The sequence below is a fragment of the Columba livia genome, chromosome 13 (assembly GCF_036013475.1).
Source record: "Columba livia isolate bColLiv1 breed racing homer chromosome 13, bColLiv1.pat.W.v2, whole genome shotgun sequence".
In the NCBI taxonomy this organism is placed as follows: Eukaryota; Metazoa; Chordata; class Aves; order Columbiformes; family Columbidae; genus Columba; species Columba livia.
This window is the reverse complement of record NC_088614.1, coordinates 5,828,322-5,843,640: the sequence shown is the minus strand read 5'-3', so window position 1 is coordinate 5,843,640 and position 15,319 is coordinate 5,828,322. Positions and strand designations below refer to the sequence as shown.

At 43.3% G+C, this 15,319-nt stretch overlaps 1 protein-coding gene across 5 annotated transcripts in view; it reads left to right on the top strand.

The window, feature by feature from the left end:
• The window catches only part of NFAT5 (nuclear factor of activated T cells 5), a 58,400-nt gene that overhangs the window by 11,804 nt on the left and 31,277 nt on the right, over positions 1 to 15,319 (top strand). For all 5 annotated transcript variants that reach the window (XM_065028234.1, XM_065028233.1, XM_065028236.1 and 2 more), the window contains one exon: positions 7,254 to 7,379. In XM_065028234.1, the coding sequence (XP_064884306.1) occupies positions 7,254 to 7,379 (126 nt within the window). Of the gene's footprint in view, positions 1 to 7,253; positions 7,380 to 15,319 lie in introns of those variants that run through there.

Here is a 15,319-nt window from a genome sequence, read left to right as displayed (position 1 = left end):
CAGTTTGGCTGTGTAAAACATCCTTGTATACACTGCAGTTTCTTTGAAAACCTGCCACTGTTGCTGTAGCAGCAATATAGTTCTGCCAGCGCTGACAATAACAGGAGCACTGGTGGGAGGACTCACTCGCAGTCCCGTCCTCTTTGCCGTGTGCAGCCCCTGAACACGGGAACACACCACAAGTCTTGCTGACATTCCTTCCTGGCATTCCACTTGAGCTGTCTGAAGAATAGTGGTGCAGGTCGTGCCGAGGAGCTTCCTCAGAATATTAATGTGCACGGGAACGGAAGGAATTTCAGGTTACACTGACAATTTGAGTCCCGTGTTTAATCATGTTGTTCTGACACGTACTTGAAGACATGAAATAAAAGCATTGTTTTAGGGCATGTTACCTGGTGGATTGAGCTCTGGGTAAGGGACGCTCAGTTGAGTCCAGCTGCTGGCTGGAGAACGTTCTGAGTTACATTCTTCCTACAGTTCAGTTTCTGCATTTGCAAAAAAAAGTGGGAGTAATCAGACTGACAACTTTATAGATCTGCCTCAAGACTATTAAGTACTATTTTGTGTCCTTTTGCTCAGCTGTGCCAAGTAAAGGCTTTTTCTTGCTCTTTGGCTTTTGCTGTGCACTTATGCAACAGTTACCTTCCATTCTTGGAACAGTCGCTGCAGTTTATCTGTTATGTGTGCTCGAGTGGGGTCTTCCCTTCTTGCCCTGTTCGTACCCTGAGCCTGTCTGCAGGGCTGTTCCCCTCACTGCGCTGCTCAGCAAGCCCATGTCGGGTCTACTGAGGTTGCAAAGATGGTAGGAAATACAGAAACTGTGATAGTCTGTAATATAAATCCTCTTTTAACAGGTACAGAACAGAAGCTGATTTACCTTTGCCTATTCTTTCCTTCTGGGCAATCTTTTTTTGTAACTTTACTGTGTAAAACCTCTGCTGTACCTTAAGCAGAGCTGCTGTTTTCTGCAGTTATGGGTGGTTTTCACTTCTGCAGGTGGGAGTGTGCATCCCCTATGGACTACTCAAAAAAGCCAAACAAGCAAACAAAAAAGAAAGGGGGGGAGGAAAACCAAACCAACAACAACCACCAAACAAAGAAGACCTCAAACAAACAAGCCCCAAACACCAGTTAACCCTCCGCCACTGGAGTAGAAAGTGCTGTAGTGGTCAGAGACTGGTCTGTGCCCGTCTCAGTCTGTTTCTGTTCTGGTTTGTTGCACTGCGCACTCTGTCTTTTTTCCAGTTGCCTTTCTGGGACTCTCAAAGCTTCCTCTGTTGAGCTGCTTACTGAGTGCTCCTTATCCTGCCTTGGCTCGGGTCTGTGTCCCCGCTCTGTCCCCGTGCCAGCCCTATCAGCGTGCCACCTCCTGGGGCTGTGGTTCTGAAACCTCCCCTGGCTGTGCACAGTCTGTGGCGTTTGCACAGAGGCGTAGGTGTGTATTTGCAGAGTAGCTGTAGTACTGTTTCATTTTGCTAATTAAGAGATAAAAAAGCAATACACTGTCTGTGTTTTCACTGTGGAATTTACTCCAGTGGGTCCTGATGTTACTTTTCCCAGTTCAGCCTTGGTGAGAGTGGTGACTGCGCTGTGTCACAGGGAGATTTTGCGTTGGTTGTTGCACTTGAGGGTGGCCTGAGGTTTCTGAAATGAATCCTCTGTTCTCTGTGCTGTAATAACCAAACTTGTGCAGTAAATTCCTGAGATCTGCAGGAGAGCGTGTTTGCCTTTGGTGGCTGTACGGAGGGCTTGTCAGCTGGCTCTTACAGGTTTTTCCTGACAGGTGGAATAGTTCACTTCGAGGTATTCCCACACCCCAGCTTTTGTGTACAGAAAAATGCATGAGGGTCATGTGCCGCTAACGTTTTGCAAGAAAGCAAGGCTTTTCTTAGATGGTGAATGTTCAGAGCAGGTGTAATACTCCACATTTCCCCCCCACCTTCTTTAAAAACTCTTTGTGAACTGAGCTATTGTGGTGGAATCACTGGCATACAATAAGCTCAACTACTAAACTATATTATTTGTCATAGACTCTGGACTTCTGTGTAGAACAGAACGTCAGGTTAAACAAACCACAGGGCAGTCTGACAGATTCAGAGCCCTAGATTTTTCAGGTGTAGAGTAGACCTTACCCACAAAGGTTTTTGAGAGAGGTACTTGGTTGCATGTATAGTTTTATTAAAACACAGCTACCTTTGGAGTGAGGAGTGACAGTCAGGCCATTAGCTGACATTTGGAACCTTGGTAGTACAGGTTTAACCCAAAAATCTGTCTTAACATGAGCTGATCAGCATCATAGAATCTTCATACATGTGTGTGGGTACTCAGAACCTGAATTTGGATGCTTAGCTGGGGATGTGGTGGAGCATGGACACCATTGTGTTTTCCTTTATAGAGTTGCTTTGATTTGCTGAGCATGTGTGCTCCACTTCTCTCCTCCCTCCCGTGTAGCAGAGGCTACTTGCAGGTTCATGTATTTCTAATTGTTTCTTAATCTCAGTTCCATATAAACAACTCTCCTTGCCTGTTTGCTTGCTTGTTTTTTTTTTAATCAGCTTAGAAGTACATCATTAGAAGAGATTTCTGCTTGGATGCTGCCAGCTGATTAGAAGAGTACACCAAGGTTTTGTGTAATCTCTGGTGTGACTGTCATGTGCTACAGCAAGGAAATGGCTTTGGAAGAAGCAGCCAACTGTATGGGTATTAAAACATGTTGAGGACACCAGTATCAGTGGGGATCAAGCGGGCAGCCGCTCTGTGCCGGGAGCTTATTTAAAGACAAGTGTTAACTTTGCTGTTGGTCATGAGGTCACGGAAGTGGTGAGGGATTTCCAGAATGTACCTACCCTTAAAGGCAGAAGATGCTGGCTGGAGTGGAAAATGCCCCATCCGTGCTGCTGACAGCATGGCTGGTTTTCTCTATCGCCTGATGATGGCGTTTGAGCAGCGGGGCTGGCCTGACCTCGGGGTCTGTGCTGGGGAGCACAGGGGAGCTGCTGAGGGACCCTCACTTGTAATTCCGTGGGATGGAATACTGCAGCCGTGGGTACTTCATGTACTGTGTTACAGCTAAACAGATTATGTGCAACATTAGCTACTTTAGAGAAATTATTTCTCTTTCCTTTTCTTGTCTTCTGTCTGCAGCACCCATCTCCATTTCAGTGTTGAAGTTGTGTTATTAAAAGAGACCTTTTCCTTGGAAGTGGCTGCTGCTCTGACCGTGGGAGGTTATCTGAAGCTCTGAGAAGAGAATTCTCCTTTTTGGTTATGAGGGAGAGCCCTCTCTATGGTGGGAATGTGTGCGCTTTGGAAGAAGCGGGCCTGGCTTTGGGCCCTGTCCAAAGCTGCAGTGACTTCTCACAGAATCTTTGCTCTGCCTTAGCGCTCCCCAAAGGAAGCAGTTGTGCTAAGCTGGATTCCCTTTCCTTCCATGAGCTTAGCTGCTCTGTTCCTAAGAATAGAATATAAATAGAACCACAGTTTCCTAGTTAGTAGTGAGGAACCCAGTGTTCCTGGGGTGTTTCTGAAAGGTCCTTTGATACTGTGATGATGAGGGTGGTTTAAAAGTTCAGGTGTAGTATGCTCTGGTGGTGGAGGTGGGGAAAGGCTTCAGTACTTGGGTTTTGCTGTAAGCCCAGCTGCCTGTGACCATCCTGGTTAGTCTGTGTGTAGAAATCTGAAAACATTCCTACAAAAGTCTGTGTGCACAACAGTGAAATGAGTAAAACAGGAGGGAAGGAACACTTAGAAATGTCAGTTTGGCATCACAAACAACCAGGCTTTTGCACTTTCACTGTAGTGTCATCAGATCAGCTTCACCTGCTGTTTCCTTCCTTTTCTGAGTTATTTTGTCTCAGTCTTTCCCAGGCCTCTCGTCTCTGTCCCTCCTGTCCCTGGCTGCTGGGACCCATGCAGATACACATTGACCCAAGGATATATTTTTGTGCAGCCCCATGGCAACGCATGAAGCCCTCTCACAGATAGCTTTTGTTCCCTTCTTTTAATTTCTAGTAACTGATCTCAGTTGCACGTAGCATTGTGTACCAGGTGCGCATACCTTCCAGCAGTATTGTGTGTCCAGGTGTGGATCTGCAGGGCCTGGTGCTGCTCTGCGGTTCTGGAGAAGTGGTGAGTCCCTGGGTGGGTTCCTACCATGGCCAACGGGACTGGGACGGTTATTGTTGGGCTCAGCTGTGCTTTTGACGTGTTGCCAGAACAAGCAAATCCACTACCATATTACTTGATTATTTTTCAAGAATATTTCAATTCCGAATGTTTTGTGCAGTTTCAAGCAGTACTCTAAGTCTTCTCCCCAGATTTAAGTTTTGCCATGTTGGGTATCCACCTCATGTTTGCTGCTCTGGTCAGTGTAGCCACGTGAACTATAATTTTCTAACCCATCAGTATAACTGGCAGGAAGATCAAAGTTAGAAGCAGCTGATCTCAGATAAGAGATTAGAGGGGTGGGATAATCGGATAAAGGGCAGTTGGAGAAATTTGACACTTCAAGTACTTTTTGTAAATCTGCCTGTCCCTGGGTGTCCCTGGTTTCAGTGGTTTGGAGCCTGGGCTCGTCTGACTGAGATGGAACGAGTGTGAGTGGCTCCCGGCTGATTACCAGTGCTTTGTTGGTTGGTTTGTGTGTTGATCTTGTTTAAATTTCATAATAACAGTAACCCTGAAACGCATGTTCCTCTGTTCCTATATGGAGAAAGAAAATGTTTTATGGGAGATGTTTGATAAAAATGGGGCTACCTGTAGCAAAAAAAAAAAGCCCTAAACTTAAGATCAACTAATGTATTTGTCAAGAGGATTTAAAATCAGCAATAAGTTATGAGACTCTTAGTGATGTCAGACAGCTGGAACTTGGCTCGTTGATTCAACGCAGTGGCTGCTTAGAACAGGAATTCTGTCTACATATTTTTTTCTCGCTAATTAGGTAGAAATACATACCGAGGCTGAATTTTTATTTCTGCCTTCAAATGTACTACTGCAGTTATGTAACAGCCTTTTTTGTGCGTATTTTCCACATGAATAAACATAGAATCATAACAGAAAGTTTCATACACTCAGTGTGTGTGTGCGCACACGTATGTAAAACATGGTGATGGAGGTGAGCTGATCAATAGTGAAGGGAGCTTTAGCTATTTAAACACCATATCAGATGTGGAGGGAAACTGTATCCTCTGGGGAAGAAGTAGTTTCCTTGCAAGGACTCTAATCGTTCTGGGATTTGTCAGTTTTTGCTTTAATGTTATTTATAGTGCAGCATATATAAACATTGGCCTGTGTTTAGGTGAAAACACAAAGTTTCATTTGAAGTCTGATTTGTGAAGGGCAGGTTTGTTGCAGCAAGCCCTCTTAAAGGTTCCCAGACTATTTCAAATGATTTGAAATGATAGCTCCTAGTAATCTAGTTCACTAAATATGTAGTTTAGCCTGTGAAGCTACTTCTTTCTTGAAGAAAAGCCAGGAGTTGGTGGGGTTTTTGTTTTTGTTTTTTTCTTAAAGTTTGGCTTTGACCTTAAACTTCTGCCATGTGTTCACATTGTCACAGGAGGGTTGAAGGGCCCTTCCCAGCTCCCCCAGTGCCCCCCCTGCCATGAGCAGGGACATCTTCACCAGCTCAGGTTGCTCAGAGCCCCATCCAGCCTGGCCTGGGGTGTCTCCAGGGATGGTTCATCCACCACCTCTCTGGGAACCTGGGCCAGGCTCTCACCACCCTCAGGGGCAACGATTTCTTCCTCGTGTCCAGCCAGTCCTTTAGTTTAAAACCATCACCCCTTGTCCTATCACAACAGACCCTGCTGAAAAGTCTGCCCCCATCTTTCTTATGGGCCCCTTTTAGGTCTGGAAAGGCTGCACTAAGGTCTCCCCGGAGCTTCTCTTCTCCAGCTGAACACCCCAGCTCTCTCAGCCTGTCCCACAGCAGAGCTGGTCCAGCCTCCAGTCATTTCTGTGGCTCCTCTGACTCCTTTCCAGCAAGTCCAGCTCTTTGCCAGGCTGTTTTAATCCTGCAGTTCTGGTCTCTTTTCTTCCTTGTGTGTTACCCTGTAGAGCTCCCATGTTTTTCCTCACTCCTGTTTGGGGTGTTCTTATGCCGTATTTCTGGGAAAAACTTAAATTTTAAAAAGGCAACTCATCTCGGAGGGAAATGCTAATACAGCTGTTCCTCAGAGTAAAACAGGAGCAAAAATACTAACAAATGTATATCTGTTCCCTTTGCCTTCCATACCTTTTAAAATCTTTGGCGAGCACATTTATTCTTTAGAACAATCGGGGGAAAAAACCTATGAATTTATGGTTAGTTAACTTGGAACTGTCTTGAAATATTTTACTTGTACATTGTCTCACCATTACAGATCACGCTTATAGAAAACCTCAGCAGAGAATTTCTGCTTGGCATTTGGATGGGAGCCTCTGGTTGCCAATATTTTGAGTGTGTTGCTTTTATGACAGGACCTAATGCACATACAGCTTTTTACTTAACAACGCGGGGCGGGGGGGTGTGTGTGTCCAATTTTTGCAGAAGAATTGCTGAGGAAATGTATTTCAGTTCAGGATCAATTGAGTATAATTATTGCTTCATTGGGGGCGGGGGGGGGGGGGGCGAGGAAAGAACTTTAAAAATGCACATTGAGTTTTCCATGTCTGTCTCAGGCACCTAAATAATATGTATAAAGGGATTTAATAAAGTTTTGTGCTGTAGAATTGTTGATGCAGTTTAGAGCTGTTCATTCCAGTTACGTGCATCTCCGAATGGGATGTTGGAAATAAGAGGTTTTACATAAGAAGAATTGACACTTTTGGGAAGACTTTATTCAATATTGCGTGGATGACGGTACTAAATTAGTTTCGTTTTCTTTGGAAGTGAGTGGCACAGTTGGAATTCAGCAAACGGGTTTGTCTTTGGTTCTCACATGATCTGCCGTACCTGCTGACAGCCCCTTCGTTCCAAATGAATGCAGTTTCCGTGGAAGTTCATGAATTATTTCTTTGTTTAAACAAGTTTGTATCCTTTTGTTTCAGTCTCAAGAATGTATATCTTAATGTTTTTGTGTTTTGCTTGTTTTCTGAAATAACTTTATTCCATTACGTTAAGATCACCAGGTACTTAGTGTAGCTTTTTCAGAAGGTCCTGTAAAGATTGCATTATGGTTCATATCTTCTAGGCAAAAATGTAATTTCTTTTCTCTTACAGAACACACATAAATTGTTGATTATATCCTTTTTGTCTTCCCTCTGTTCAACAGAATCTGTCTATGACCTTCTCCCGAAGGAGCTGCAGTTACCACCTTCCAGAGAAACTTCTGTAGCATCCATGAGCCAGACGAGCGGTGGCGAGGCCGGTTCGCCGCCTCCTGCTGTAGTTGCTGCTGGTAAGAGTTCTCATTTCTTCCCGTGCTTTGCTGAGGGCTGTGACGCTCTGGCCAACATGAACAGTGCTGGCAAAGTTCCAATTGTAAAAAAGACCTTGTGGAGAAGTAACAGAGTTCATTCTAGGAGAATTTAGGTAAATTGAAGTAAATTGGGCAGTCCAAATGACAAGGCATTCTGTGCTAATGATTGCTGTTTTTCATACATGTATCCTCAAGGAGTAAGTTACGTGCTTTGCTGTTCTGTTGTTACACAGCGCAGGGCTGTTACCTCCTGGAATGCACTCTGGCTTCAGAGGGAATAAATACCAATTTGGAACTAAGGCACTATGCTGACTGACTGTAAAACTGCGACTTCTAGCTAAGCTAAAAATGGGAGATTACATTTGGGCCCTGAAGCTTTTCCCAGACTGTACAGAGGAAGGAAGGTCATGAGGAAGCTTAGTACTTAAACTGTGCTCACACATACCTCTCTATTGGAATGTATTACACAATTCTCAAATACATGAGAATATCAAATATGCTAGGATGACACTTCTATAAACTGATGGATTTAAATTCATTATTTTTCTAATTGACAGCATATAAGAATGAGACATGACTTTTTAATCTTTGTCTTTATCTTACTCCCAGTCATGTTTTAGACTTTAGGCTGAAGGCCCTGTCATTGATCTTTATTAAATGTAAACAAAATAGAGGATTTAAGGCCAAAATCCTGATTTGTGAGGTTAGCCTTAGTGCTGCTTTGCACCTGGAATCCTTGTCAGTAACTTGTGTATGTTAGTAAACATGTGTGCAATGAGGAAAAAAACATGATGGATGCATCTTTCTTCATTGGATAAAGGGATTTTTTCGTAATTTGGTCCCTGTATTTCTTATAAGCTCATGTCCCACTTTCCTAATTGGCCTTAAACTGTTGCTTGAGAAAAATATATATATTTAAGGTGAGGATTCCAATAGCTGCATTTTTTTTCTATGAGTTCATATACATTAAATATTTGTGTGAGAATGTTTCCCAGATTTGCATGGTGCAGGAATCCTGATCAGAAACCGAAGTGGTTGTAGACTTGTCTGAGAAACTTTCCAGCACTGCTCACCATTCATGTTTTGCCAGACCTCTCTGAGACAACCTGTGGATTTAACTGTGCACAGTGGAACTTCGGGCATTGAAATAATTTGATGATTTTATTTATCCTGTTTAAAGGATTTGATATTTTTGTATAACTTTATTCAGAAAATAATTTGAGCATGCATTTCTAAAATTGAGTTGCTTAATGAGTGGTTTGGTTCATAGGCAGCAGCAACCAAATCCTGTAGAAGCACATATCTTAAAAGCAAACAAACTAAAAAATCCCACAAACCCTGTTACACTCTAAATCCACAGATAGAGATGAACTGCTAATTACTTCTGTATCTAACAGAAAAGACTTAAACTTGAATGGAACTACTAAATGTCTGTTACCTCCAGGTGTTTAGTGTCTGCTAACAGCCAGTCCAGTTCCTTTTAAAAAACCAAAGAGTGTTCACGTTAAACTGCAGCACAAATTTCTTGAGTGAAAAGCTTCAAAAAGTAGCGTTGAGATTTTTTGTTACCACTGAAAGGACCTTCTCCTTCAATGAGGAGGCTTGTCCCTGTCGGTGGGCGGAGGTTCACTCAGGCTTAGGCTGGTAGCGCTGCTCAAAGCCGAGCTTTGCCAGTGCTGAGCCTGGGGAGCTGCTCTGGTTTGGAGTGGGCAGACTGGGCAGAGGCAGCTTCTGTCCATGGCTGTCGGCTTGTGACTTTGTAAATCGGTTATTGAGCCATGGCTTCTGAGCCCTTCCACCCTTGTCACGACAAGCTAGCCAGGTTCTGGGTGCTGGTGAAGTCAGGCTCAGAACTATAAACCACAAGCAACTGCAGATAAAAATTCTGTTTACTGTCTGCCTGGTTCGGTTTTTTTTTAAAGCCCAAGCAGAGTAAAGACTAGTTTTGTTTTGATTGCTTGTGTCACTGTCCGCTCCAGCGGGGGCTGGAGCAGTGGAACTGTGTGAGCAGGGTCCATGCAGCGAGTGCTGCCATGCGCGTCGCAACAGCTCAGCCCCAGCGCTTTGCCCAAGGGATAGTACAGGGTCAAATAGTTTTAGTGTAACATCTTATTGTTTGCTTTTATTTATTTTTTTTTTTTCCCCACCTATCCACCACATCCTTGAAAGAAAATACCTGCATCTTAGGTAAATGTTTACCTGCAAAACAGGTCTGTAGACAGTTCCAAAAGTGTAGAAACAGAGTAGAAAGCTGAACAGAACAGTTCCTTCTTCTCCCTCTGCTGTTGGGAGGTCAGATAGATAGATAGATATAAAATACATCTCAAGGGTGGACAGATGGCTGGGTATTTCTGGTGTGAGGCTAGGCTTTTTTTCTCTTTAAAACTGGGGACAAACTCTTAGAAACAGGGGAAGGAACATCAATGTCTACAAAAATTGTCGGGAGGGCTACAAGGAGAGGTGAATTCACTCTCTGTGGTGGATCTCAGTGGCTGTTTCATAGTCACAGTCCCCTCCCTGCCCCACAACTGCCCTGTGTAGTGACCAATCAGAATTTGTCCTCCAAGCCATCTCAGCTCAGCATGTGTGGATGGGCGCTGGTCCCAGATCTCTCCCCTTTCTCCAGAGAACAGGACACAGGTGTTTCAGCTGCATTCTTGCCTTAGCTCTGCCATGGTTCTAGTTGAAAGGGTGTCTCATGTTTTCTTTAACTGTTTCAGGATTGCTGCAGTGTCTTTGAAAAGTTGCTGCCACGTTTTCCAGCCCTGTTACTCTGCCCTGTGTAGTAATGAGAAGTCTGGCTGGGCTGGGCTTTGATTTCCCGATAGGAAGATAAGAGGAAGATCAGCCTGGGCTTTGTGCATGTCTGTGTGCTTACACATGAAAACATAAAGCTATATTCTACATTTATATTGTTAAAGGCCTGAGACTGACTGTTCATTTCCATGTCTCAAGTTCATAGTAGCAGAATGTAGGCACATTTTCAAGGAGCTGCCACTGTCCAGATGAGGAGGAAAGATGAGTTGGGCAACCCAGTGTTCCTTTATTGGAAATCTTGCCCTTGTTCTCTGTAAGTCTCTGTCTGTCTTACTTGCTCTGAAACCTCATTTTTTTTTGGAAGTGATAGAGAAATTATAGTTCAGTCTCCATAATGTTGTAGATAGTCTCATTTACTCTTGTTTTTAAAAGGAAGGGCTGGTTTGAAGTGCTGCTAGCAACGCCGTATGTGGAAGCCAATTGCAGATATAATTACTCTTGATAATGAGAGGATTACATTTCAGGGGATGATCCAACGTGATGTGAGCTTTTTACTACTCCTATAGTAGTTAACACAGTGTGTTCTCTGCTTCCTGAAACACACAGTAGGGTTGTATTTGGCTGAAATTTAACTTGCTTGAGGCTTTTCTGTCAGGCACTTTGCTGTGGGGTTTTGCTCCACATAAATCACGTTGCAGGTGAGAAATATATATTGCTGCAGTTAACTTCTCTGTTTTTTTCTGAGGAGCGGGATGGGCTGTTTTTAGCAGCAATGACCTTGCAGGATCAGACTTCTAGTTCTTCCATTTGGAAATTCGTTTTGTGATTTACAGAACAATTTAAAGAGTATTAAAATGGAATGTTGCTGATTGGATTTTCATTAATTAGTTAATAAATGTGTATCTCCTATTCATTAATCCAGACAAAAGAGGTATTACCCACTCTCTGAATATCAAACAGGCAAGTATCATTTAATAGAACTCTAGGATTTTGAGCTGCGATGTTCAGAACCTGAGCTGCTATCTCCAGCTTCTAACCCCATTATTCCTCTGGAAAGCTGAAGGGAAGAAAAGGATCTGGTTTTACTGCTAGGAACTGTGCTTGCTGGTTGAATTACAAGTGTCTTTGTTCAGGGGACAGGAAAAGGAGGATTTTGCCTGCTGTGCTGCCATAAACACATTAAATATGAATCATCTTCTAGACTTGAAATGCAGGAGGGTGTCATGCTGAGAAATGTCATTGGAAGCTGTGCCTGGAGCTTTCTAATATGAAGTAAACGTGCCTGAAGCTTCAATAATGCCTTTGACACAAAAAGTTAAGCTCCAGTTGCAAGGAGGAGTGCTTGATTCTTTTTGGTCAGTTCTTAAAAGTTGAACATTTTTTTTGTGTGTTGAGCAAGACACATTGAACAGGTGCTTCAAATGCTTAAAATTCAACCTGCTAATTTAAGTCCTTTCTCAAAGGTACCTTTCTGTTCGGTAGCTCAACACCTTGTTCTTGTCTTTTGAGTCAGCTGTATTTTCAACCACGTACTTTGAACAAGTGTTGCATTTTCATCTTCTGTCTCCAGCAGCAGGAACGTTCAAACCCTCTGAGCCCCAGGGAAGGAAGCGGCTGCAGAACTTGCTCCTCTGCTCCTCATTCTGTGGTGGATCCAGCTTCTTGATGAGCTCTTGGGCTGCTCTCCCTTTTCCATCCTTACCAGTTTTTATATCGCTCCCCGGGATAGTAATCCCTGCATAGCTTCCATCCTGGCAGTTTCTTATCTTAAATTGAATTCTCCACAAAAAGAGCATTGTTCTTGCCGTAACCAAAGGGAAACAAATTCGATGCCGCTGAAATGTATGTACTGATCTCTTTTTGCATTCTTCAGATTTTCATATAATTAATCTGTGATGTATTTAATTTTTCTGGCTCCCAAATATCTCTGATTGTATCCTGGGAAAATATTTGGTAAACAGTGAAGCTTCACCTTTTTGTGGTCATGTCAATTTTGTGCTCCGCTTAATTAAAGGGATAAACTACTTGTCCCAAGCAGGCATAATTGGCTTTTTTGATCAGACTTGTTACTGAAATATTTGCCATAAGCATTTTCGGTCATTTTAATTATGAAAATAAGGCTTTGCTTCTCACTTGCTGCTGTAGAGAAATGGATATAAACCCTTGCATCATCTGTGGGGTAGAGACGGGGTGCTGATTTCCACTGCCAGGATGAGGCTTCTTCATTATTCTCAAGCTAAAGATTCTAATAAAGCCTCAAAATGGAGATGTGAGATTTAATTTTTTTGGAGTAGCTACCGTCAGGCTTCTTGATTTTTATTTTTACTGAAAATATTTTGTCAATTTATCATCCTTCCTGGTGTCATTAGTCAGTTTTTCCTGTTGATACAGAAATAATTCCCAGAGATTTCAAAGGGGATATCAGCACTGCTACTAATTCTGTTATCCTGGGCTTATGATTACATATTGTAAACAAATTATCAGGAAAAAAAAAAAATATTCTTCTTTGTACTTGATCTCCAGTGCCTGTAAAAACTTGAATTTCTTTGTAGGCTTTTCCCTTCCCCTTCCCACCGCCCTCCCAGTTGGACATTCCTTCCCGTGGTGTCCTCGGCGGGCGCCTTCCAGGGATTCCTGCCCGCTGGTGTGGCAGACACGGCTTTGCTTACAGATGCACTGGAACAGGTCCTGCTGCTCTTTCCAAAGGCACCTTCCTGGTGCGCGTTGCAGGCCTGGCCACGCTGGGTCAGCACTGGCAGTCAGAGTCATTTTGGTTGGAAAAAACCTTTAGGATCATGGAGTCCAACCGTTAATTTAGCACTACCAGCTATGTGGACACGTTTGAGAATGATTTCTGGAGCCCTGGTGGGGAAATGTGTGGCCTGGGCCCTGGGGAGGACCCCCTGTTGTCTGCGCTGTCTGCTGGTGAGGAGGCAGCTCTGGGGGCGCTGAAGACAGGGATTTCTCTCCCTGGTTTTGTTTTATAGAAGCTCTTTAGGCAACGTGTTCTCTGCAAATGCAGTTAGAACGTAGTTGTGGGGGGTTGTATGTGCATTGGGTGCAGACGTGGAGCAGAGCTTCCTTGTGATTACCTACAGAGGATTAGATAGATGTACTCCAGATCATCACTTTTCTTCTAAATTAAGTTTATTTTCAGCCTTCCTGAATCTCCTATGGTCAGTAAACCACGTTTTCCAGAACTGCTCAATCAAACACAAGCGCTGTTTTATCATTCCGAGAGATTATTTTTAAGGCAGCTTCTTGCATTAAGTGGCTTCTGTTCTTACATTGAAAAGACTTGAGAATTACTTTGTGACAAGAGAATTCCCTGTTCCTGGGTAATTAATGAAAAAACAAGCCGTTGAAGGGCAGAAAGAGAACTATCTTACTGCAGTTTTATTTGGGCACCTCCTTGCAGTAGCAGCATCGCAGGCTTGGTGAAGGCCAAGAGTTCTTAAATTCTTAGAAAAGAACCACCATACAAGTGAAGAGCAGAGGAGCGTTTGTGCAGTTGTTGTGCCGGGTGATGGTACCGTCACTCTTTTTGGTGACAGAGCTTGGAGAGAGCAGCTGGGGGGTCCTAGAGTTCTGACTTGCTTGTGCGCAGCTGATACGGCTGGAGATACACGGCCTGGGGCGCGAGCCACTAACCACAGTTCTGCTCGGATCCCTCGGCTCCGGTGTTCGTTTAATAACCATGGTGTTTGTAACAAAACCAGATTGATTGATGTATTTACCCAAAATATAATACACTGCTTGGTTCAGCATGTGAATGTAAGGGGAATTTACACTGTTGGGCTTAATGAAAATTAAATTAACCTACCGATCTTGAATCTGAGTGTTTTTAATAACTGGTGAACTGGATTGCTTTATTATATTTGCTGGGATGCTAGTTTTTTTTCTCTATTAATACACTTAACTTGCATTCTAGCTTCGCCATTCAGAGACAGGCATCGAGTGGTGGGTTGTGTGACAGTGTCTGTCAATAGTGAAGACAAATAGTGCCAGAGACACTTAACCCATCCAATCTCACCCAGGGTATAGGTCGGTCTTGTTTTCAGACTTCTTCATAAGTCTCTTTTCTTTCTTTCCTTTTTTTTTGTTATTTTTTTTGTTTTATTTCTAAATAGTGGATTGATACTGATTTGAAACTAAACTTTTTGGAAAAGTTTTTGACATTACATCAGTAATACAAGAAGAAGAAAAGTAGAACCCCAAGTTTGGCATGTGAGATGCTGAAAGCAGGTTTGCAGCCACTTTGTGAGTTCTGGGTTTTACCTTTAAAACCTTTGGCAACACAAGGGTCAGCGATGGAAATTTTGCACATGTATCCTTCTGGTTTTGTTCTGAAATTGTTCTGTGTCCAGAGGTTCGAATAAGCCAATGAAAATACAAAAGTCTTATCAAGACCATGAATGAGCAAGGAGTTCGGGATTGGCTCCACGTAAGTGTTATCTAAAGACGAGACTCCCTCAGTGCCAAGTAGTGATTTTTCTTTTTTCTCCTGCCTTTCAGACCTTTTTGTAGAGGCTGAATGCCTGTTTGACTTCACAAGATAATAGGATATAGACATATTTGTCATTGCCTTAGTTGCTAACTCAGGAGGTAAAACATTTTCTTTGTGCAATGCTTTATGTTTCTGAAAAGCAAAAGACTGCACTGACTTGCTCCCGGGGATGCTCTTTGCTGCGTGTTCCCCGGGCTCTGCCGTTCCATGGCCTGTGGTTTTCAGCCGCATGCGTTTGTGCCGCAGGCGCGTTGTGTCCGTCTGCCGCTGCTGCCTTTGGCTGCTCTTTGTATTCAGAGAGAACCGGAATTATTCAGTCTCTCGGTTGCGAATGTAATTCTGTTCACTGCCCGAAAGTGAGGGAGATGTTTGGGAGTGGGAGGCACCATTTTAGAATTTCCGGGAAGCAAAAGTACAAATGACTGGTGTCATGAACAACTGGAAATTCTTTGAAATATCGTTTTCCTGGGAGTGGTGCGGAGTAATTGCTTATCTTCACTTGCATTCTGAACTCCAGCACTAACCACTTAGTTTGTTCGTTCTTTGTTGTTTTCTCTTTCATTTACACACCACAGAATTGCTTGTTATTGAGGTGTAAATTATGATGTCCAAACCAGAAGCAGCGCTTCCGTATGCTGATCTGGCTGATGTCCTC